Genomic DNA, 24,236 nt, shown 5'->3' on the forward strand with positions numbered 1-24,236 from the left:
CTCACATAGTTGTACTCAGTACTGGATTAGATAGAAATACATTACTGCATTAATACAAATAGTATCTTTTTAAATTTCCTTACACATCTGGTAGTTTAGGACTAGCCTTTGAAGAAGATGTACTGTGAGGGTAGGTAGATATAAATGTGTGGATATAGATATAGTCATTTTTTCATCTTTTCCCCATCCTCTTTCTCATACCCTTGAAAGCTTTCTCTAGAGCTCCTTTTAGGAAGCAGATTGTGTAGAGCTACAGTCTGCTTCCAGTGTCTTAAAAAACCTCACTTAATTGGCCTTCTGCCCACCTTGCCATGGGAACTCTTCTATGATTAACAACTCGTTATTTTGCCACAATGTTAAAGGCATCTGGTGGTATCCGCAGTTTTAGAAACTAACTTGTAGATTTTTAATTAAATGTCTGCTTTTAAAAGGGTTCTAGCTGATTTCTTGAAGCTATTCTTAGGATCAAACTGTAGAAAATAGTAATCCAGATGATATCATCGTACAATAGCAATATTTTCCCTTTGAATATTGCAGTGTATATTTAAAACACTTTATATATGTTATCCCAGTGTATCTGCACAAAATACCAGTGAGAGCAGGTGATATAAAGCCATTTTCTGTATTGAAGTGAAAAAAGTGAAGTGACTTTGTCACCACTAGTTGCTGGTAGAATTGACCCTAGAATCTATGTTCTCCTGACCCCTTCTGAGCAGACCACATATTACCTTTCCTTCCAGTAAAGCCTCCTGGTGCCTCATGGTAGAAAATGCTCTGCTGCCTTGCATTCTTAATGCAGTCCTGAGAGAAGCCAGCCAGCCCTAAGCTTTCACCATTGTATCTTTGAACAGACTACCCAGGGGAAAGTAGAAAAACACTGAAAAAGAAAGATTAATTAAGAAGCATTTTCTCCATGTGCCCTGTCGAGTGAATTTGTCTTCCTTTGTTGCATCAGGAACATCAGTGCGAGCCTATTGTTTGACATTTTTCAACCATCATTCTCACATGTTAGCTTTTCTGAAAGATGCTGAGCAGCGGTGCCTATGGTTACTTCAGCATAGATAGTCTCCCATTTAAAAAGAATTTATACCAGCAGTTTTCAGAGTCACGTTGTGAGTTTTAACTTTTTCTGTACCATAGCACATCTGAAAGGACTGGCGACACAGTGGCAATAACAGTGGCTCACCATGGCAGTGATGCTTAAATAGGAGGGCATAGGGTTAAATACCCTCCCTGCAGGAGGTGCTCGCTCTCCTTCGGGAGTCACCAGTATCACTGTTTATAGTATGTGGTATATATTTATGTTTCTGATATGAATTAAACAGGACCCCACATTTGTTTCTTCAAAAATAATGTCAGCCCTGACTGGTGTGGCTCAGTTGGTTGGGCTTCGTCCTATGCACTGAAAAGTTGCCAGTTTGATTCCCCATTGGCATGCCCTCCCCCCAAAATGTAATTCTTCACTTTAGTTTTCCTGAGGTGTTTTGGTTTTCATTTGTAAGTAGGAATTGGGTGAGTTTATAAATTGCTGGGGTGGGGGTGGAGGCGTCTATAAAAAGTAATTATTCGTGGATAAGCAGAAGTGAACTAGCGCGTGAACAACAGCTTTGAAGTGGTCATGCTAACTCAAGGTTACCAACATTCTCCTTCCCTTTAGGAGTCCACACTTTGCTCACAACTCATCTCAGTGCCATCCTCAGGGAGAGCCACAGTGTGGTGCAAGATTCCATCCAGTTTGCCGTGGACCAGGCCTTGGAGCAGCATCACCAGGCTGCAAAGGTAATAAAAAATTCACAATTTTCTTTCTCTTACTCTCTCCATGAAAATGATAGAATATATGGCAGACAGAGCCTGAGACCTTGTCCTTCCTGATGCCTCATCCTTTCCCTCTTTTGTCCCCTGAGGTGATCTTGTACACTGCCGCTAGCCTAGGAACTCAAGCTTTAACTTAGATGGGTCACTGTAGCCAGCTTGCTTAGTTTGCCTCCAAGTAAGTGAGTTTGATTGAACAGGGATAAGATAATAGAGAAAAATAACTCATAATGCGCCTCTGCCTTACCTATACATCCCCCTTTCCCACACCTCCTTCTGGAGCTACTGTTCTGCTGAATCTTACATCTGCCCCCATTTCCTAACCCTTACAACACCACTTTCTCTTCTTACCTTACTTTCTGAATTCCTTCATTCTGTGTACTTTTGGTAACACATTTCTTACTTCATATGGTACCTTTTTCAGGGGAAAAACAGCCACACTAAGAAACCAAAGCTTAAAGCTTTTTGTTTTTAATTTATGGCCCAGTGTCTTATTGCTTGCCTTTTCTGAATGTGTCTGTGTCAATGAGTCATCCCTGAAAGGAGAAAACATTTTTTTACTTATTTTGATGCTTAAGTGTCCTTTACATGTCATGGTCTCAGTAACTATTGTTGATGGAGGGGGAAGAATTGTTGAAATCTTGCTCTGACTGAAATCTTTGGTCCCTTAGGGATTCTCTGAATCAGCAGCTTGGGATTATTATAAACTGTGGTCTCCCCTTACTTGTTATGTTTCCTAGGCTCATCAGAAACTACAAACCTCACTCTCTGTGGCTGTGAGTTCTATCATGAGTATCGTGACAGGCAGTACCAGCCACAGCTTCCGAAAGATCTGCCTTCAGGCCCTTCAGGTTAGTAGGCGATTAAGGATTCTTTAAATGCCAGGGTTTTAATGACATTCTACCCATCTTAGTAATATGTACAGTGCTTTTAGGAACATGATTGAATTAGATCCTATTGTGATCCTATATAGTACCAGGCCTGTGGTAAGTGTTTTTCGTTTTTTAAATCCTCACCTAAGGATATGCTTTTATTGATTTTTAGAGAGGGAGGAGGTGGGGAGGGGGGAAGAGAGAGAAACGTCAGTGTGAGAGAGACACATCAATTGGTTGTCTCCTGTACATGCCCCTACTGGGGACGGAACCCGCAACCTAGGTATGTTCCCTAACCTGGAATCGAACCTGCAGCCCTTTGGTATACGGGATGACACTCCAACCAACTGAGCCACCTGGCCAGGTGGTAAGTGTTTTAAGAAATATTTGTTGAATGAATAATGGTGTGTATATTATTTTATAAATGAGAAAACAGGTTACTTAAAAGTTCTACTTCCTTTAGGTCACACAGCTAGTTATGAGCAGAGCTAGGATTAGATCAATGATTCCCAGTTCCTTGTTGAAGAATGTTCTATTACCACATGACAGAATACGTCGGAAATAACTGAACAGCCATAAGTATGACATGTATTTGACAGTATGGAATGGTATATAACAAGTTTGGGAATCAGAGGCCTAAGTTGAAATCTTGGCTTATTTACTTACTAGTTATGTAGATTTAGGCCTATACTTCTCTGAGCCAAACTGGCTAGGGCCAACCTCTACTTTTTAGTATAAAATTGTAGGATATCAGAGTTAAAGGGGACCAGAATAATCACCTAATGCAATAATCATCTATAAATTGGAAAAATTAATTGTACCTCAGAGTTGTTATGAGGGTGAGGGCTAAATGTGAAAGTGTATAGCATATGGTAGGTTCACAATAAATGTTAGTTTCTTTCCTTCCTTTTAGGAATGTGTGCTGACCATGTGGTATTATTAGTGGGGTAACATATTAGTTCCATATCTGTGGCTTCATTTTTTAAACTTTTTTTCTTGAAGATAGTGTACACATAACATTTTAAATAATAACTTATAAACTTTATCACTAATTTAAAAATTTTGCGTATTACCTCATATATTATTTAGTTGTAACCAAAGTATTCTATATTCATATATAATTTGACATTTCCCTATTTCAGCTGTCTTAGAATTTGTATTGGTTACCTGATATTCCACTATGTCGACTTAATCTAATAAAATATTCTCCTAATGATAGACATTTAAGTTGTTTACATTCTTTTTGCCAATATAAATAGTGCTTCAGATAATATATTTTATTCTGAATTCCTTCATCCTGCGTACTTTTAGTAACACATGTCTTACTCCCCCCTCCCTCCCTCTTTCCCTCCCCCCTCCCTCCCTCTCTCTCTCTCTCTTTCCCTCCCTCCCTCCTTCCCTCACTCCCTCCTCTTTCCCTCCCCTCCCCCCTCCACTCTCTCCAAAAAGCCGTGGGAAAAACATTCTTGGGTGAGGATTAAAAATAAAACTGAGGCTGTTCCCACCCCTTAGGCATGCAGATCATCGTTTTGTTTCTTTCCTAAAAGACTTACCTGAGGAAAAGCTCTCGTGTCAGCCTTAGTTATTCAGTGGAACTTCTGCTCTGTTGGAACTTCTTTTAGAGGAGCGCGTTTACATAACCCCTTTGCAAGCAGATGGGTCTCTGGGACATTTCTCTCCTATAGAGACCTGAGAACAAGGAGCTTGTTTGAAAGCTCCTGCTCAGTGCCTCAGGCCTTCCTTCTACTCTGTGTCCACAGGAACTAACAAAACCCCTAGCATGAGTGAGCAGTGTCGATGGTTTGCCTTCCCATTTGTCCCGTCCCCTTCCCACTTAGACTTCCTGTGGTACTTCTCTTCTGGTTGCCAGCACTGGAACTCAGCACATTCTGTCTGACCCCTTTTAGGCAGCTGACACACAGGAGTTTGGGACCAAACTGCACAAATCATTTTATGAGATCACCCAGCACCGAGTTCCTCCCCACTGCTCATGTGAGGTAACTGTAAAGTAATAATCAGTACTTTGGTGGAAATGTTCCATACTGAGGTATGGGAACCCTGAGTACAGGGTGGTAGGTGCAGGTGCTTTAGATTGCACAGTCTGAGGTTAGCCTTTCAGCAAGGAAGCCTGTGGTTTAGAAAACTCCATAGAATGTAGTATTACATAGCAGTTAAGAGCATGGTTAGATGTTGCTCGATTTCTATTTCTGCCACTCACTGCTTGTATGGTATTATGGGAGCTATTTAACCTTAATAAGCCTCAGTTTCTTAATCAGTAAATTGTTCTGATGCATACCTAAAGTGATTGTTGTTAGATCTGAATGAAGTAATGCATGTATGTAGACTACTAAGCACATAGCTATCCTTATAATGGTGATGATATGCTAGAATTTTTATATTTAGTTTTGCCTAATCGAACACATACTTTTACCTATTCACCTTTTTGGATGCTGGAGATATAGAGCTGCATTGGGGTCTCTACCCTCAAGAAGGTCTAATAGCTTCATCTGGTTTTGTGACAGACTTCTCTAATGAGTGAAGAGAAATTATAGCTGGGAAATTCTGTATCTCAATTTCAGGTATAGCTGGTAATAGTATTCCAACTGAAGCCAGTTCTTCTAGCTCTCTTGGCTCCAATCAGTATAACTGAATTTTCTGGAGCTAAAGTATAAGATTAGTAAATAAAAAAGATTAAGGGTGAAATTATTATACAATGGCTTCTAGCCAAGATGGAGTAACAGGGACCAGATTTACCCTCCTGCCTGAAATAACAAAAAGTCTGGACACAACATCTGAAGCAATGGTTCTCAAGATATTGGGTATCAGATGAGTGGGCTAGTCATTCCTGAGAGATGGGAAACAAATGCAGTGAGCTCTACTGCCTAGAGAAAGTACAGAGGCCATGGAACAGAGAGAAGGAATCCAGGCAAAGCCTAGTGGTCTCCCTGAGTTGAATAGATGAAGCTGAGAATCCAAGGATGTCAAAGCAGCTAGAGTTTTCAGGGCACAGTACCAGAGAAGAGGGAGCTGCACAAAGAGAATTCTGGAGATATGCAGAGGTTCCCTCCTCTGATACTCAGTTAAGTACTGATCAGTTCATTCATGTGAAGAAACTATCCAGGTAAACAATCATCCAGAAGGATTAGAAGGAACACTAGGAAGAGCTCACACAGGGCTAGGAATAGTTACTATTCACGTCAACCAGAGAGGAAAGCCTTATAATTTACAAAGCATCAGGTATAACACTAAGAAGTATCTTGTCTCAAGAATGGAAAAAAGTTAAATGTACGATAAACACTCCTCTGGTCCTTCCTAACAAAGCTTAAAAGCAGAACCAAGACCTAAAAGGATCAAGTGTTTCCAAGTAATTCAGTGGCATCACAAAGTTCAAGAATATTTATAGGAATACAAAAATATCCAGCTCCACCAAGGTAATAGTCACAGTACCTTGCATCCAATAAAAGAAAAAATTAATAGGCATGCTAAGAAACAGGAAAATGCAACTCACAATGAAGAGAAAATTCAATTGATCAACTATTCAATTAAAAGTTATCCAGAACTGACACAAAAAATATGATTAGTAGACAAAGACATTAAAACAGTTATTATTATAACTGTATTCCATATGCTCAAGATGGTAGAGGAAAGAGTGAATGGAACATTACAACCACTTTGGAGAACTGTTTGGCAGTTTCTTAAAACGTTAAATATACACTCATCATACCACCCAGCCATTTTCTTAGGTATTTACCCAAGAGAAATGAAAACATATCCACACAAAAACTTATACACTAATGTTCATGACATCTCTGCCATATTTGTAATAGCCAAAAACTGGAAACAACCCATTGTCAACAAGTAAATGGATAGACAATGGTGGTATATCCATTCAAGGGACTATTACTCAGCAATAAAAGAAATGGACTGTTGATACACAAAATAGCATGAATGAATTTTTTACCCGTGGTTGCATTTATGAAAATTCTATAAAACGCCAACTTAAGCTATAGTTGCACATCAGTGGTTGCTTGAAGATGGAAGGTATAGGAGTTGGAGGGAGTGATTTTTTAAGGGCAGTGATTTTTTAAACTTTTGAGGGAGATGGATATGTTCATTATCTTGATTGAGGTGATGATTTCATAAGTATGTACATATTTCAAAACTTATCAAAGTGTACATTTTATAGATGTGGTTTATTGTATGTATGCAAGTTATGTCTCAAACTTCCTATAAAAAATTACAGACACTGTTTCTAAGAGAATAACAGGACCTTTAGCACTTTGGCTCTTCTCTCCCTCTCCTACTGTTTGCCTAATTGGATGAGGAAGTTGAGGTGCCCAGGCATCCAAGGGTTACAGCATCTCATCGATTTTCACGTCCTCCTCTGCTTTGTAACTAGAAAGGCAGAGGACAGCAGTGAAACCTCTATAAATGCTCCCTTTACCACACCTTTTTCCATGGCTATATGTACCTTCTAGGAAACACCTTCCTAGGAATGCATCAGCTGTTCCGTTCAATTGGTTCACTGCAAATACTCTTGCTGGTTTCCCTCCAACTTGGAAAGCTGCTGCCCACAACTTGAGCAAATAAAAGTGAATGCCCATTGTATCAGTTTCCTATGGTAATTTGCTGTAACAAATTACCATAAACTCAGTGGCTTACAAACAACAGAAATTTATTTTCTCAGTTCTGGAGCCCAGAAGTCTGAAATTAAGGTGTTAGCAGGGCCGTGCTCCCTCCAAAGGCTCTAGGGGAGAATTCTTCCCTACTCCTAGTTTCTGTTGGCTCCAAATGTTCCTTGACTTATCACTCCAATTCTCTGCTGCCATCTTCACATGCCCTTTCCCCTTTGTCTCTCAAATTTCTCTCTGCCTTTTTCTTAAATAAGGACATCTGTCACTGGATTTAGGTCCCACTCTAAATCCATGATGGTCTTGTCTTTAGGTCCTTAATTACATCTGCAAAGACCCTTTTTCCAAATAAGGTCATATTCACAGGTTTGGGGAAGATAAGACTTAGAGAGATCTTTTGGTGGACCACTTATTCAACCCACTATAGCCATCCATATCTTCAGATTTCTAGGGATAGGTTCAAGCCAAGACATGTGCTGTTATCATAGGACCTACGATATATGGGCAGGATCTACAAGTGTTTAAGGCTGTGATGTCCTTTTGCTTGGGCCTCTCTGATATCCTAGTGAGATCTCAAAAGGAAATAACCTGACCTTTTTTGCCCCATTCTGTTGCTATAGCGATGACTCATAGCTTCAGGGCCATTCATAGCCCAATTAACTTGGCAGATGGCTAGTGAACCTAAGGTTCACTAATCTGTGCCAAGATTTCCATTTTAATCTCCATGAAGATCCTCTGAGGTAGGCTGTAGTTTTTCCATTTTATAGACAAAGAAACTGGTTACAGAATCACAGTCAGTAAATGGCAAGGTTAGGATTTGTACCCAGGTCTCCTGGCTCTGAAGCCTTGTAACATTGTTACCATGTAGGACTGGATCACAAGAAGTCCGGGAAAAATGAGTAATCAGAGGCATTAAATAGAACCCCTGCTTCTCCACTCAAAGTCATTACTGTCTTCCTCAGATAATGACCATTTACTGATAACTTGTTACTGGCATGAGAGTGGCACCCAGTGGCTTAGCTAAAAACTACAAGATCAATGATAATAGGTCAGTGTCTTTTACCTCTGGACCAACCAGTCCGTTTCCATTTCTAAACAGGTAAAGTGGAATAACTAACCTCTGGAATGATAAAGAATAACATCATCTATGGCTATTATATAGCTTATGGAAAATGGAAGAAATGAGAGAATATTTTTAGAGTTTTGTAGAATATAGGCAGGGAAAGGTTGTGCCAGGAATGGAGATTTTCAGCCTGGGTATTGAAACAGTGGACAGTGGGCCATGGAGCAGTAGACAAGATAGTATTCCAGGGCTTCGTGTTGAGACATATGTAGGGACTGCATACTTAAACCCAGAATAAGCAGGATCAGTAACATGGAGGCAGCTTTCTAAAGAAAAGCATTGTTATCCTCAGGGTGGGGCGGAGGGAAGACCAGAAGGAAATGTCTCAGAGTGTGAAATCCAGGGAGGTGTGTCCTGAGGATAGATAGGTCTGTCTCATCCAGGGAACCTGATGATGAAGGGTGTCCAAGGCTCCTCTGGGGCTCAGAGCTTTATATCTGAATGTGGGTATATCCTTGGTGAGACCAATATCAAGATAGGAAGTCTATTACATGAGATTTTCCAGGCTAGAGTGAAGTAAAAGAATAAGCTTTCTCTCAAAGAAAAAAAATGGGGGGGGGCTGGGTCAAGGGGGGCAAATGTTTGGAAATTTTCCTAATACTATTTCTTTTTTTCACACCTTTAGGGCCATTTTTACCCTTTCTATGTTCCTTGAATATAAGTACTTACAAATTGAAACTTAGTTTAGTAAACAATACGTGATAAAATATTTTTACTGTTATAACTTATGTACCACAAAATTTACCATTTTATTTTATTTTTTTAAATATATCTTTATTGATTTCAGAGAGAGGAAAGGAAAAGGAGAGAGAGAGATAGAAACATCAATGATGAGAGAGTCATTGATCGGCTGCAGCCCGCAACCCGGGCATGTGCCCTGACCAGGAATCGAACCCTGATCGCCTGGATCCTAGGTTGATGCTCAACCACTGAGCCACGCCCAGCTGGGCTATACATTTGTATTTTTAAAAAATATATTTTTATTGATTTCAGAGAGAGGGAGAGGTAGAGATAGAAACATCAGTGATGAGAGGAGGTCATTGATCAGCTGCCTCCTGCACGCCCCCTACCGGGGATCAAGCCCAAAACCCAGGCATGTGCCCTGACCTGGAATCAAACCGTGACCTCCTGGAGCCTAGGTCGATGCTTAACCGCTAAGCCATGCCGGCCAGGCTATACACTTGTATTCTTGAAAAACAAAGGGCTAGGATTGGGTTCTGATCTTAGTTCCTTTATTTCTCTGTCCAAATTGAGCCAAATGTGGCAGGGCTTTGAAAGGCTAGTGAGGACTACAGAACATGCCCTGTTGTCAGTCATTTGTTGAGCATTTACCCTGTGCAAGGTACTATAGTAAATATAAAGAGATGTAGGATGATGAACCTTACCTTTTAAGGGGTTTATGATAGAGAAAAATGGACATCCACACATAAAAATGAACAGGGGCGTGCAGTACACGCTTCAGAGCTTGAGGAGTGGGGCAGACAGTAGGTGAGTGACTGGAGTTCAGAAGAGGAAGGAAATGCTGGAGTAAGCTGCAAAGGTTCTAGCAGAAGGAAACCTTGAAGGTTGGGGCTGGGTAGGATTCACATGAGCCAGGAAGTAGGAGGGAGTGGTAGGGTGGACATCCCTGTGAGGTGAACAAAGCCACCAGGCACATTCATCTCACTGGGGCTCACTCATTCTTCTGCAAAACTAACTTAGGACTTTAATTTTTTAAGCAAATGCTCCCAGAAAAAAATGATACAGAGGCGAGCACAGAGAATGCACATGAGAACAGCAGTCTGGAGCTCCATGCAGGTAAGATTTCAGCTCTTCAGTGAGCTCTGGATCAAAGCTGGGAAGTAAAAAGCATGATGTCAAGGCCTTCAAACTGCACCTTTCACCATAGCAGTGTCCCTCCAGGATTTGGTTGGCTCCCACCACCACTATGGACATTGTGGGGCAATAGGAGGCACTCCATCTCAAAAACTGGTATGATAGGACTAGAAATTCCTCATCGTTTGTGCAGTTATAGATGTGCATCATGGGATGGGGCCCTGAATCCATTTTGTTCCATGTCTTTTCTTGATAATTAGCATTGATATGATAGCTCTCCCTAGTTTTGGTTACCAATCTGTTTGGGGCTCTGGAGGCTGCTTCTGGAGGCTGTTCCTGGGTGCAGACACCACCTTAACTTTGATGTGTTATGGAGAGGTGTCAGTGTGAGATGTGATGGTGATGATACTGCAGGGCCAGCAGAGCCAGGGATGTATACATGTAAGTGGCTGTAAATAACTATAGCCACTGGTGCCCGAATGTGTATGGTGCAAGTACCAGGCACTATTCTGAACTTTTAAAATGTATTAATGCTCTTAATTCTCAAAATAATCCTATGAGGTACAGGTACTATTATTTTCTCATTTTACAGATGAGGTACCTGAGGCGCAGGGATGTCAATAAACTTACCTGAGGTCACACGGCCAGTAAATGGCAGAGCCAGAAATCAAACCCAGGCAACCTGGCTCCAGTCTGTCTCTAAAAGGGCCAGACTAACAGGAATACACTGTTGGACAAAACAGTGCTTTAAATTTGGGCAAATGAACAGGTTAATAGGAAGACTGCCTATTGGCGCTGCCCAGTGCAGCCTAAGCAACAAAGCGAGGGAGGTGAGGCCAGCTTTCCACACGGAAATCTGCGCTTGGCAGGGAGGAAGGAGATGGATAGTGCGAACTCTACGAAGAATCTGGGCAGACAGTGACCAAGTGGACGCGATCCCCAAGTGAGTGCTTGGTACAGTCCCACATGTCCCTTCTCGGGCTTAGCTGAAGCAGGATAGAGACCTTGATACCATTCGGCAGCCTCGGCCTGAACCTAAAGGCCCGGAGCTTCCGGGTTTTGACCGGAACAAGAACTGATGAAACGGTGCCGAGGTGGGAGAGCTGATAGAGCCGGGCCGCAGCTCCTCCCAGGTTTCCCCCCAGGGTCTTTTCTAGCACAGGGCCGTGAGATGAGTGCGCGTTTTCTCCTAGGGACCGGCGAGCAAGTAGCAAACAAGAGGCTCAAGAAGGGTAGCCTCCTCCAGGTCATGGAGGGAACGCGGGCTTTCCATTCTGCCAGGGCCTGGAGTCCGCCAGAGGCTGCCCTGCGCCGTAAGGAGCCCCGCGAGGTCTCCCTGACCCTTAGCGGAAGCAGTGCGGGCCCCGGGAGCGGCCAGGAGGTAAGGAGGCTAAGGCAGCGCAGGGGAGGGCGGGGTTCCGGACACTACCGAGGCATCCTCACTCCGGGCCCTTTCCTCTCGCAGGACGCACTGTGGCTGCAGGAGGTCTCTAATCTGTCCGAGTGGCTGAGTCCTGGCCCTTGAGCCAAGTCGTCTCCCCTGCGCGTCCAGGGCAGCCAGGCGGATGCTGAAGCCACGTGTAGCCTGTTGTTCAATAAACCTGTTTGCGAGCGCGCCGGGTCTTTTTCAGTGTCGTGGGCGGGGCTGGAGGGCCCGCGCTGGCTGATGATGCACCAGAGCCTCCCCCGGGCGCCAGGATTGCGTCACTGGAGCGCGCCGCGGGTCTGGGCGCGATGGCGGCGCTGGGCGGGGACGGGTTGCGTCTGCTGTCGGTGTCGCGACCGGAGCGGCAGCCTGAGTCGGCGGCTCTGGGAGGCCCGGGCCCCGGGTTGTGCTGCTGGGTGTCGGTGTTCTCCTGTCTCAGCCTTGCCTGCTCCTACGTGGGCAGCCTCTATGTCTGGAAGAGCGAGCTGCCCAGGTGCGGGGGCCGCGCGCGCTCGCGGCCAGAGTCCGCGCCTCCACGAGGCGGGGCTGAGGGCGGAGCTTGGGCGAACCGAGGGCGGGACCGCGCTGTCAGGACGCGACTGTGTGCCCCCTGAACTTAATGCCCCCTCCATAGGGACCACCCTGCCGTCATCAAGCGGCGCTTCACCAGTGTCCTGGTGGTGTCCAGTCTCTCGCCCCTCTGCGTGCTACTCTGGAGGGAACTCACAGGCATCCAGGTGCAAAGGAGGCGGGGCAGAGGGCAACAGGGGAGAGGTCTCAGGGATCTTTGGGGGAGGGAGCAAAACTGATGCCCCCTTTCCTGTGGCTCAGCCAGGCACATCCCTGCTCACCCTGATGGGCTTCAGGCTGGAGGGCATTTTCCCAGCAGCACTGCTGCCCCTGCTGCTGACCATGGTGAGTCCTCCATTATCTTTCCTCCTCTGTTCTTTGTTATTAGCATAATGCTCCCTTTTGTGACCTTTTTTTCTTATCCTGCTGTGTCCAGTTTTTGCCTGATGGGAGACAGGAATTGTGAGATGGCTCGAGGCCCTCGGGTATGCTTGGGTGGGAAGTTTCGGCTGAGAATAGGAAACTTGAGACCTTGTCTGGGCAATGGCAGTGGATTATAGTTTAAGCCTTTCATTTGATTTCTCCTGTTTTTGTGTCCCAGATCCTTTTTCTGGGTCCACTAATGCAGCTCTCAATGGATTGCCCCTGTGACCTGGCAGATGGGTTAAAGGTTGTCTTAGGTGAGTCTTCAGGGCTGAGGGGAAAAGTAAGCAGGCAGTTCAGTATACAGGGAATCATGATGGGACCTGAACATGAGATGTGAGATGTTTTGTGTTTCCTATCAGTAAAATGGGAACCTATAGCAGGTGCCTCTAAGAGCTGGTTCTGATGTTCAAGGATCCCCCTAGGAACCCCTAGAATTATATTTGGTGTGGATTAGAGAACATTTTGCCTGCTTCCCCTAACCTTTGGCTTCTCCAAGCCTGAGCTGGTCTTGGGCAAATTTTGATGTTTCCAGATATCCAGCTAGTAATGTGTTCCCATTCAGTCTTCTTGAAACATTGTCTTATGTTGATAAAGCTGAACCCTTACCTGTCCTGAGTATGAATGTCTAACCTGAGTTTGGCCAGGAAAAGATTGTGAGAGACCTCTAGGGTCTCTCTGTTCAATAGCTAGCCACTCATTACTTGTCTTGAATCCTCTCCCTAGCCCCTCGCTCCTGGGCCCGCTGCCTCACGGACATGCGTTGGCTTCGGAACCAAGTGATCGCGCCCCTGACAGAGGAGCTGGTGTTCCGGGCCTGCATGCTTCCCATGTTAGCACCATGTACGGGCCTGGGCCCTGCTGTGTTCACCTGCCCACTATTCTTTGGAGTTGGTGAGTATGCAACCCGGTCCTGCTGAGATTTCCCCAGCGTGAGAGCTGAGGATGAGGCTTGGGGCAAGGGTAGGGCTTATAGGACAGGCTAACAGCAACGTGACATGATTCTCTCCTTCTTCCCAGCCCATTTTCACCACATTTTTGAGCAGCTTCGATTCCGTCAGAGCAGTGTGGGGAGCATCTTCTTGTCTGCAGGTAAGTCCTAAAGAGCATGCCTGGGGTAATCCTGGGTTGGGGGTTGAGGGTGTCCCTAATAGCCACTCTGGAAGAATTGGGAACAGAGAGCTAGAGTATTGGAGGGGCCACTGACCATGGGGAGTTGGGGTGTAGATGACAGCCATAGGTGCTGGAGCAGGCAGTCACTGCCCCCAGAGGGAAGGGGATGTCTCTGGCTGATGGGTGTACAGTGCTGGGACAGGAAGGGCATGCAGGTGTGGTCACTCATGGCCTCCCCATCTCCAGCGTTCCAGTTCTCCTACACAGCTGTCTTTGGTGCCTACACTGCTTTCCTCTTCATCCGCACAGGTTGGTCCTCAGTCCCTCACAGGTCTCCAGGGGCCCACAGGAGTGGGTGGGAGAATGGGAAGACTGTTTGTTTTAGGAGCAACTTTTTTTTAAAACCAGTCTTTGAGACAGGCAAAGCCAGGGCCCTCAGCCTGGTGAGATTTGAGAAGTGGAAGGAAGCAGAGTCCGTGGTGTGTGGATGGACAAGTGGGGCATTGATCTATTCCAGGGGGTGAGGGTAATTAGCCCCCAAAAGGGCCTGAGGAGGTGGTGGGGCTGCTCCGCGAGCTGCTCTGTCTCCTCTCCCCAGGACACCTGATTGGGCCAGTTCTCTGCCACTCCTTCTGCAATTACATGGGTTTTCCTGCTGTGTGTGCAGCTCTGGAGCATCCACAGAGGCGGCCCCTGCTGGCAGGCTATGCCCTGGGTGTAGGACTCTTCCTGCTTTTGCTCCAGCCCCTCACGGACCCCAAGCTCTACGGCAGTCTTCCCCTTTGTGTGCTTTTGGAGCAGGCAGGGGACTCAGAGGCCCCCCTGTGCTCCTGACCCACGCTCCTGTACGCCTATGAACTCTCATGGGCTCCTCAGCCCCTCCCCATCAAGGGGTACTGCAGGGGAGGAGCTGGCTGGGGTCCCGAGATCTCAGGAATTTTTGTAGGGGATTGAAGCCAGAGCTAGTTGAATCCCAGGGACCAAGAGAAAGGAGCAGATATCCAAAGGGTGCGGCCCCTCAAAAGGGGGGTGAGGAGCAGGTCCCAGGAGCCGTGCATTCCCTTCCTCACTGTGGACTGCTGCTTCTCTCAGCTCCTCCGCCCCTGAAAAGCTGCTGTGAGAGAGAATTTACAGAATCCCTCCCCCTAACTTCCCAGGGTTTTCTCATTGTCTTTTTGCATCAGGACTTTGTATTGGGATATTAAAGAGATTTAACTTGGGTAACATGGTCTTGGACCTTTGGGAATTAGTCTATTTGGGGTCTTGGGAGTGTGCCTGGCAGGGACAGTTCCCTGCAGTAGGGAACAGGATGGGGGCCTCTGGCTGTCTTGGGTCTCATAGCTTCTTACTGAGCCAGGCCCCAAGTTCTAGCACAGGTAGACCTGAGATTGTAGGTACGAGGTGTGGGCCCAGCTCATTTTGAGACCTGTGACTTGGCCACCAGGGTCAGGAAGTGGGACTCAGGGCCATGACCTCAGTGATAGAGCCTGCAGCCTGTTTCCTCTTGAGAGGGCGGAGAGACCACTCTGGGGCCTCCACCAGGATCTCCCCAAAGTCTACCAGCCTCACATTACATAAGAGGAAATAGATCCAAAATGTTAGAAGTATCAGTTCAGAGTACATGGAAGTAAAGGCGTTTCTGGTTGTTTCCACCTTGGAACTCTGCCACCATGCTATTGGTCTGGTTCCTAAAGGAACCCAGAACAAAGGCTGTAGCCTTGAGAAGCAGCAGCAACCCTACTGAGCAACACTGTAACTCAAGGTTCTTTCTTAGAACCTGCTAATGTTCTCTGCTCTTCCTCTTTGAGGCTGGTGGTTGAAGGAAAGGAAACATGTAGTCACTCCCCATGGCGCCCTCAGGTTGGCTGTGACTAAACAACATTCACCTGGATCTAAATTGCATCATGACAGTCACACACCTACCTTGCCGGAAAGTTCTGTGCAGTAGCTGTTGGAGAGGCAGAGGGGGTGAGCACGGGCCTGTTCAGAGGGTGGCTTTGGGATTTTGGCATCCAAAGAGGAGGAAGCCCAGGCCTATACCAAAGATTAGGTTGTGGCACCCTGAGAGCAAGAGCACTGGGCTGGCAGGGTACTAGGATGGTCCGGGGGGGGGGGGGGGGGGGGCAGGGTATCTGGGCTCTGCCCCACTTCCTCATGCTCCTGCTCAGGAACTGCTTCCCCTCTCTCTCATCCCCAGCATCACCTCCCCTCCCCTGTGCAGTGGGCAGCAATGCAGTGATGCAGGCAGGGTTGCTGTCTCACCCTGCCAGTGAGGAATTGGGGATCAGGATAGGATTCTCCTGAAAGCTGGTTGTGTGGGGTGGTCAAGATTAGATCCTGGGACTCTCAGTCCAATGCTCCTAACCTTCCACCAACATCCTCATACCTGAAGGTTCCCACACTGAGGTCTCGCCTGCCTCCCAGAACTGGTGCCTATTTGCCTCTAGTCCTGAAAGAATGGGGTGGGAGGTTGGCCCAGAGTTTAGAAAGTAAAGCAGTGTGGTTGGGAAGCAAGTCCACTGACAGCCTAGGTTTGAACCTGCTCTGCCTCTTACTAGTTAGTGGGGTCCTGGGCAAGTTATTTAACCTTCCTGTGACTCCATTTGTGACCATAAAATGGATGAAAGTTGATTACCTGAGTTAATAGGTGTTAAGTGCTTAGAATAGCCCCACTTCCCCCACCCCACCCCCAAGCTCTCTGTAATGACTAGCTAGTCCTGTTTGGGGTGTGTATGCCATAGGTGCTCAGTAGTGGCTTAAATCAAGGCCACTACTATTATCCTCACTACCCTCCAAGGAAGAAGATAGAACTGGCCTGGGGAGTCAAAGAGGCAGCCCTGCCCCTCTGAGTGGCACATGAGGTGGGCTGCAAAGGACCCATGATGGAGGGCAAGGGAAAGTCAGTTTTATTGAGCAAAGTTCTCAAGACCTGGGGCTTAGGTTCCTCCCCCGTTCCCAAGGTAGGACCCCCCCGCCCCAAACCTGCTCCCCTGGGTCCTAGGCCCACCTGTGTCCACCTGTAGTCTCCAGCAAGGATAGGACCCTCATTTGGCAAGAGATGAATATGTAAGCTACTGTCCACCAGCAGGGAAAGGACAGATGGCTGGAGAAAGGGGATGGGCCACCGCAGGCATTGTCTCCTGCTATAAACAGAAGCTCCAGGGCCAAGCCTTCTGGCCTTCAGGCCCTGGCTGGCCTGGGCCTGCCCTGGCAGCACAGCGTCTGTAGAAGGCTTGGGGTGGGGATGGCCAGGTTGCAAGATCACTCAATCTCCAGGATGAGGTCATCGCCCTCCAGTGTCATGTCTGTGGTTACATGGACCTTTCGGACAGTGCCCTCCACAGGTGAGGTCACCACAGTCTCCATCTTCATTGCGCTGAGCACACACAGGGGCTGGCCTTTGGCCACCTTGTCCCCTGCTGCCACCTTGATGTCTATCACCTTCCCAGGCATAGGTGCTCCGATCTGGCCCTTCACATCCTTCAGGGCCTTGGGGTGGAAGTGCATCTCCTGCAGATGGCAAAGGAGACGTGAGACAACAGGCCCCGCACATCCCCACCACCTGGCTGGCACGGGAGCTCTACCTTCATGGCCTGAGTGTCCTTGACCAGAATGGACCGCAGCTGTCCATTGAGTTCGAAGAAGACCTGCCTCTGGCCAGCCCAGTTCAGGTCACTCATAGCCAGGGCTTTGATGTGCAGTGTCTTGCCCCGCTCCAGCTCCACCTGTAGGGAGGATATGGAAGCTCAGAGCTGAAAGGGCGAGTATGGGGAGAGCAGCCCCCTTACACAGTCCCAGGCACGTCCCACCCTGGCCTCAGAGCCTTACTAATAAAGGCCTAGCTCCCTGGTCTCCCAAGGGCACTTGGTGTACCCATAGCTCTCGAGCCCAGAGACAGCCAAGCCAGTCTGGCACTCTAGATGTGCTGGGGTCCTGATGGGGGGCAGGGTTCCTGGGCTGGAGTGTACATAGATGCCAGAGCCACTGACCTCAAACTCCTCTGCAATTTTGGGACCCTGCAGGAAGAGGCGGGTATTGAGGCTATCCACGGGGCCAAAGGTGGCAGTGAAGTCCTTGAACTGAGTGAAGACATCAGGATACATGGCTGCTGAGAGCACATCCTCCGGGGTCACCTCGTCCCCATGCCGTTCTATAAGTTCCTTCTCTAGTGCCTGCAGATCCAGGGCAGGGAGAGAGGCTCCAGGCCGCCCCTCCACCCTTGGCAGGTCCTTTAACACCTGGGGAGCACAGCAGAGGGTCAGGCCTAATTCTTGCACCCAATCCCACCTCACATTGGGCTGGGCCTTTCCTACCTTGGAGCGAAGGGGCTCAGGGAATCCCCCATGGGGGATGCCAATGTAGCCCTGCAGGAACTCCACCACAGAGCGGGGAAAGGACAACTCTTCTGCCTGAGCCTCGGCCTCTGCCCGGCTTAACCCATTCTGCACCATGAACTGGGCCAGGTCCCCCACAATCTTGGAGGAGGGCGTCACCTGAGGAGACAGGCCCCTGGGTTAGGGTGCCAGGCACCTTTTGGAGGCCCAGAAGCACAGGTAAGGACACAGCCTGGCTCACCTTGATGAGGTCACCTAGCATCTGGTTGGCCTCCACGTAGGCCTTCTTGACTTCCTTGAACTTGGAGCCAAGCCCCATGCTGTGTGCCTGGAAGTGCAGGTTGGTGTACTGACCCCCTGGGATCTCATTCTCATACACGTCCGAGTTGCCAGACTTCATGGTAGCCGTGCAGTCAAAGGCCGCATACAGTCCCCGGGCCCCCTCCCAGTACTCACTGTAGTCAAACACACGCTCCAGGGGTACCCCTGCAGGAAGCCAGAGGCAGGGGGAGGGTTGGAAATGTGCTGAGCTCCCAGCTGCTCCTCCCAGGACCAGCTCAGGTCTCACCTCAGGTGGGTGATGGAAGGCATGGCCAGGCAAGAGCATTTGGAGTCTGGGATAGACTGGACTGGTGGAGGCTATGGCTCTGAGAGGGGAATGGCCATGGGCTGCTGCTGTTCCTACCTGTGTCCAGGGGAGTTCCTCGAGTACAGGCCACCAGAGCCCCCATACTGGGCTGTGAAGTCATCCCAGACATGGAATCAGATGCCACATCCACCACATCAGCCCCAGCCTGGGCACAGGCCAGCATGGCTGCCACACCTGCCCCTGAAGTGTCATGGGTGTGGATATGCAGCGGGAGGTCAGGGAAGCGGTCCCGGAGAGAGCTGACCAGCATGGTGCATGCTGCTGGCTTCAGCAACCCTGCCATGTCCTGGGGGAAGAGGGGACAAAAAAATAGATGGTTAAGAAGGGGCATGATGTGTGCATGGTGGGGTAACTGGAAAACATGGTAGGGAGGTAGGGGAGATGGGAAATTGGGGGAGACTGCCAGGCACCTTAATGCACAGTATGTGGGTACCAGCTCGCACCAGCTCTTCAGCCAAGCCCATGTAATACTGCAGCGAGTATTTGGTGCGGTTGGGGTCAGCCACGTCACCAGTGTAAGAGATGGCGGCCTCTACCACGCCGCCAGCACTGCCCACTGCCTCCATGCCCAGCAGCAGATTGGGTAGATAGTTGAGGGAGTCAAAGACCCGGAAGACATCCATGCCATTCTCCTTGGCCACCTCACAGAACCTGAGTGGGTAGGAGAGTCCACGGGGTAGCCACATCCCACTCCCCCTAACCCCACACATCTTTCTCTGGTTCCTGGCCCACTATGGCCCCTGGGGAATGAATCTGAGGGTCAGGTCTGGCAGGGAGCATGGTACCCACAGTGTGGACAAGGCTTCCAGGGCAGCTTGGACTGGGCAGGGTTCCCCAAAGGCACCTGGCACAGAGCAGAGCTGTCCCACACTAGTTGTGCCCAGGTCAGAAGGATTAGCTGGGGATTCTTTGTGAAGAAGTGGAGGCTGAGGGAGAAAGCACTGAACAAGGAGTCCTGAGCACAGGTCCCAGCCCCAGCTCTATGCCACATGGCCTGGGACAAGTCACCTCCCTTCTTAGGACCTCCACTGTTCCACGATCTAGAAGCCCTTCCAGGTCTCCCTCTGACTATAATTCTGCATTTCATGACATTTCCAAGTAGCTGCCCTTACTGGGTACAGCTACTAGGAGGCTTGATTTTGAGCCTGCTGTGGGGAGCACAGGCCATTGCAGTGTGGCCTGGCACCTGCTGGGCAATGCCATGCAGTGTCTGCACACCCAACCCCAGCTCACTTGAAGACCACATTGTCTGGGTAGTTGGTGTAGCCCACAGCATTGGCCCCCCGCAGAAGCATCTGGAACGGGATGTTGGGGATGAGCTCCCGGAGCTCCTGCAGACGCCGCCAAGGACACTCATACAGAAAACGCATCGCAACATCAAACGTGGCTCCTGCACAGGGACCAAGAGGCCCAGGTCAGCCCCACATGTCCTGGGGACTGCACCATGCCCTGCAGCTCTGAGGCGCTTACCCTAATGCCAGGCCCTACTTCAGGGTCCCTCATGTTCCCACCCAGACCCTCACAGACTTCCCTTCAGCAATCTCAAGGTAGTTCAGGCTCTCTGTGTCCTTCCTTTGACAGTCCCCCACCCAATTCTCTGTGTTGTAATTAACACCTTCCCTCTAATCCTGAGCTGCCTGGCTCTCAGCTCTGATCTCAGGCCTGGCACCAGGCCTGGCCAGAGTGGGCACCAGTTACTGTCTGCTGAACAAATGTACACTGTGCCTTGCTCAGTTCTCACTTGTCTCCTCACTGTTAATGTCTCTAGCTTCTCCGGGAGTCTCCAGTGGCCTGGCCACACTGTGGGTGCCCAATTCCTGCTAGGTTCTGTCCCATATTCCAGCCTACCTCCCCAGTTCTCTATGCTGAAGAGCTTGCTGAAGTTGTGGGCAACATAGGGGGAAATCTTTTTGAGGTCATGGGTTCGCACGCGAGTGGCCAGCAGTGACTGGTGGGCATCCCTGAAGGTCGTGTCCATCAGCAGCAGGCCCTGGTGGTTCCTCACAGCTCGAGCAAAGCCCTCAGGCCCCTCTCGCAGCAGGATGTCTCTGAAACCAGCTGGGGGTGGGCCTAGGGCAGACAAGGCATTAGCACCCATCCTGCAAGCGGCATCCTCTTCTGTCTCCCAAGTTGGCAGAATAGATCTCACTTACCTATGGGCACTGCAGGGACAATGGGGTCCGTGGAGCTGGGGTTAGCCTTGACGGGGATTGGGGTGGTCGGGCCATTCACCATGATGTGTCCTGCAGAGAGTGGGCAGTGGGTCAGAGCAGGTTGGGCAGAGTCGTGAGTTGAGGGCAGGAGAGTAGATGGGATTGGGGGTGGGAGGATTCCTCCAGGATCCTCAGTTCCAGCTGGCCCCTTCCCTCTCCAAAGCCAGGCCCTCCTGGATCCAGGCAGTGGGGACCTATTGAGGGCCACATAGATAGAAAAGGGGGGTCTCTAAGATCATGAGCAAGGAGGTTGGGTAGGGTGGAAGGCAGAGCAAATGTGGACCAGATAGAGGGCAGGGGTGCTGGGAAGCTCTCTGGGTAAGAGGCCAGGAACAAGGCATCTGGGAGAGGAAAGGGGGGCAGTCTTGGGGCCAGACCGAGGTAGTAGAGCAGCTTCTGGGCCCGGTTCTGCACAGGCCGCAGCTGGAATAGCTCCGGGTTCTCATCAATGAACTGGGTGTCCACGGTGCCTCCCAGGAACTGCTGGTTGTTGAGCACATTCTGCAGGAAGGGGATGTTGGTCTGCAGGACAGAGGTGGGTGGGAGGGTGTCACCATTCAGCGTGGACAGGGAAAGAAGCTGAAGGTGCCACCCAGGCCAGCTTCCCAAGTTCCCCAGGATACCGTGCTCCCTGTGGAGTAGCATTTCTCAATCTCTTCACCATCACCCACCTTCTGGCAGAGTCCCCTAAGCTGTCGGGGGGCTGAGCCTGCTTCCTCCCTCCTTGCTCACCCCAGAGCATGTGCTGACTCCCACCTCCTCCTTCCTCGGGGATCTGAAGACGAGCACCTCCACACCTCCCACTGCATGGTGGCATGAAGCAGCCACCCTCCTGCCCTCCTAAGGCTTCTTGAAAGAAGCCCCTCCCTTCAACCCCCCCCCCCCACACACACACAGTGATAATCTCACTAAGGTTCCTCCTTGTGGCTAAATCCATTAGGCACGTTCCCACCCTCTGCTTGCTAACAGCTCACTTGGACATTCTCTCCTGGGCTTCCAAGACATCTTGCCCTCCTCCTCCCTGGTTGTCACTCAGGGCTCCTTTCACCCCTGCAGAATGGAGTCTTCAGAGCTGTCACTGAGCCTCTCACACAGCACACACTCCCTGGGTGGCCTCATCCTTGGCCTCCAGCTCCAGCGCCAAGACCCAAAGTGGAAATGCCTCCTGGGCATCTCTCCCCTTGTGCCTCACATAAGCTCATCAAGTCCAGAACCAGCTTGCCTCCTGTTCTCTCCCTGCTGGTGGCTGCCTCACTGTCCACCCAGTGACCATCCATCACCCCCATCGCGCCCTCCTCCCATGTCACTGGTGAAGCCAAGCGATTCTACCATGGCCATCTCTAGCCTCGCTGAACTAACTGTGCCTTCACACCTCCACACCTCTGCACCTGCCTGGTAAGGTCTGGGCTCAAAGCTCGCCTTTGTCTCACCTCCAGCCCTCATAAGAGCTGGCTCCCCTTTCTAGGAGGCCCCCATGGGACCAGCTCCCTTGACCTCATCCCCTTTTGCCCAGCTGCATTTCCCATGTGCCTGGGAGCCCTTTGAGGGGCAGGGTGCTGTCCTAGGTACCTGTGTCCATGTGTTTTGTGCACATGGGCCCTCAGTTCTGCTCATTAAAAGGCTGGGTGATATGAAACTGGAACAGGGCAAGTCCTACCTAGAGGCTGTGAGAGATGCATCATGACTGAGGCCGTGTGGCTGGGATTCCAGCATGTGTGCACCTCTGACCACATGGCCAAAGTCCTGGCTGTCACTTCAGAGGAAGCATCTCTGTGTGTCACCCATTCATGATTTCTGTTGGCACCTGCAATAGGGGCTCCAGGTCCAGCATGGGCTGCTGGACCATTGCTGCTCTAAGATTGAACCTGTCCCCCTAGGGCTCCTATCACCTGGAGGCCTAGGTGGGAAGGGTGCCTCCCCCCAGCAGGTGGCCACTGCAGAGGAGGGACCCAGCCAACATTGCCTCACATCTGTGCTACAAGTTGGCCTGTCATCCCTGAGCCTAGTCCCTGCCCCTCCTGAAGAAATGAGGACATTTTAACTGGGCCAAGGCATGGCATTTGAGAAGAGAAAAATAGTTAAACGATCTAAAGAACCTAGAACCACACAGAGAAGGACCCTCAAAGGCCTCCCCTGTCAAACCCTGCATTTCCCTTCTGCAGACCCTTCCCCCTTTGTAATTTGGGGGGGATGTCATCTCTACTGTGCTATAAGCTCCATGGGGCAGGAACCAGGCTCATCTGTTCCTGACATACCCCACCTCCCAACACAGGGCAGCACATGCAAACACGTTTAGAGTGAATGAGAACATTTTTGACGGAGAGAATAGGAACAAAGAACTAGCTGATGCCACTGAGCCTCAGAGTTGACCCTGGGCTAGAATCCAATACCCTCCCTCTTACAAACTCAACAACTGAGGCCGGGAGGGCAACAGTGAGCAAGGTTCTGGCTGCAGGTGGGTAAGGCCCTCACAGGCTGCATCATTTCCTCTCCTCTCGCCCCCTGTGGCACAGACGTACATATTAAAACCTCTTGCCCTACATGAGGAAATTGTTTCAGTGGTTAAATAACTTGCCCAAAGTTACCTGCTGTATCAGGCAGGATTAGAATTCGGTCTGTTTCCAAGTCCCCACCCACCAGGCCCCTAGGAATCAGGTCTGGAGGGAAGGGAAGGGGGCAGAAGGATGCGGGTTGCCTGAGGACTAGGGGATACCAGGGGTGGGGTGACTTCCCTAACTGGGTGGACCACTACAATGGACCAAAGCGCCGGACTTGGTTTCAAGCCCTCTATCCAAGCCTGGCTATCAGAGGCAAGAAGCGGGGACCTCCCCACCCCCACTAGGAGCCCTTCTTCAGGCTGAGCCAAGTTAGTCCCAGGTGGTTTTTCTAGGGAAAAGGCCCGGCAGGGGCCAAACGGGGAGGGAGGGGCTGCGGGCGCAGCGAGGACCACTGACGCACAGCTTCAAACGGCGTGCCTCCGCCGGCCTGCTGGGAAACGGAGCCACGCAGACCAATCGGACCGGAGGCGGAGACCGGTTGGCTCCCTAGCTCGCTGGGCAGGCGGGGAGCCTGGGAAGGAGGAGGGAAGGGCGGCAACGGGGCGCGGAGCCAGCCTGGAGACCAAGCCCTCTTAGCCCCACCCGAAGCAGCCCTGGCGGGGGCGTTGCCCCAGCCCCCCCTCCAGGGCCCCGTGCATGTTGGGGACCCTCCACGTGACTTGGTGATGCAGAACGGTTATGACCTTCAGCTTCATCG

The 24,236-nt window shown here is 49.6% G+C and overlaps 3 protein-coding genes across 16 annotated transcripts in view; 2 read left to right on the top strand and 1 right to left on the bottom strand.

The window, feature by feature from the left end:
- The window catches only part of TOP6BL (TOP6B like initiator of meiotic double strand breaks), a 42,157-nt gene extending 30,289 nt beyond the window's left edge, over positions 1 to 11,868 (top strand). Inside the window, exons 11-16 of the mRNA XM_081154954.1 lie at positions 1,658 to 1,779; positions 2,553 to 2,663; positions 4,592 to 4,681; positions 10,157 to 10,235; positions 11,447 to 11,634; positions 11,719 to 11,868. Of these exons, the coding sequence (XP_081011080.1) occupies positions 1,658 to 1,779; positions 2,553 to 2,663; positions 4,592 to 4,681; positions 10,157 to 10,235; positions 11,447 to 11,634; positions 11,719 to 11,778 (650 nt within the window). The 3' untranslated portion in view covers positions 11,779 to 11,868. The remainder of the gene's footprint in view (positions 1 to 1,657; positions 1,780 to 2,552; positions 2,664 to 4,591; positions 4,682 to 10,156; positions 10,236 to 11,446; positions 11,635 to 11,718) is intronic.
- Positions 11,869 to 11,951: 83 nt separating this feature from the next.
- RCE1 (Ras converting CAAX endopeptidase 1) lies at positions 11,952 to 22,373 on the top strand. Of its 5 annotated transcripts, none has more exons than XM_081154949.1 (8): positions 11,952 to 12,172; positions 12,314 to 12,416; positions 12,511 to 12,594; positions 12,851 to 12,929; positions 13,399 to 13,566; positions 13,693 to 13,764; positions 14,032 to 14,094; positions 14,384 to 15,020. In XM_081154949.1, exons 1-8 carry the CDS (start codon positions 11,988 to 11,990, stop codon positions 14,617 to 14,619), a joined length of 990 nt encoding a protein of 329 aa, XP_081011075.1. In that variant the 5' UTR covers positions 11,952 to 11,987; the 3' UTR covers positions 14,620 to 15,020. The 5 variants fall into 5 exon arrangements, with proteins under 5 accessions (XP_081011075.1, XP_081011072.1, XP_081011071.1 ...); XM_081154946.1 differs by lacking the exon at positions 14,384 to 15,020 and adding an exon at positions 22,179 to 22,373 and having other exon boundaries at positions 11,954 to 12,172; XM_081154945.1 differs by having other exon boundaries at positions 11,954 to 12,172; positions 14,453 to 15,013.
- PC (pyruvate carboxylase) overlaps positions 16,669 to 24,236 on the bottom strand; it is a 75,374-nt gene continuing 67,806 nt past the window's right edge. For all 10 annotated transcript variants that reach the window (XM_081154933.1, XM_081154937.1, XM_081154936.1 and 7 more), the window contains 11 exons: positions 21,359 to 21,503; positions 20,922 to 21,011; positions 20,617 to 20,838; positions 20,002 to 20,158; positions 19,179 to 19,419; positions 18,805 to 19,054; positions 18,361 to 18,605; positions 18,099 to 18,278; positions 17,775 to 18,023; positions 17,370 to 17,510; positions 16,669 to 17,295 (listed from right to left, as the gene is read on the bottom strand). In XM_081154933.1, coding sequence (XP_081011059.1) covers positions 17,047 to 17,295; positions 17,370 to 17,510; positions 17,775 to 18,023; positions 18,099 to 18,278; positions 18,361 to 18,605; positions 18,805 to 19,054; positions 19,179 to 19,419; positions 20,002 to 20,158; positions 20,617 to 20,838; positions 20,922 to 21,011; positions 21,359 to 21,503 — 2,169 coding nt within the window. In that variant the 3' untranslated portion in view covers positions 16,669 to 17,046. The remainder of the gene's footprint in view (positions 17,296 to 17,369; positions 17,511 to 17,774; positions 18,024 to 18,098; positions 18,279 to 18,360; positions 18,606 to 18,804; positions 19,055 to 19,178; positions 19,420 to 20,001; positions 20,159 to 20,616; positions 20,839 to 20,921; positions 21,012 to 21,358; positions 21,504 to 24,236) is intronic.

The sequence above is a fragment of the Miniopterus schreibersii genome, assembly GCF_964146895.1.
Source record: "Miniopterus schreibersii genome assembly, chromosome: 12".
NCBI lineage: Eukaryota > Metazoa > Chordata > Mammalia > Chiroptera > Miniopteridae > Miniopterus > Miniopterus schreibersii.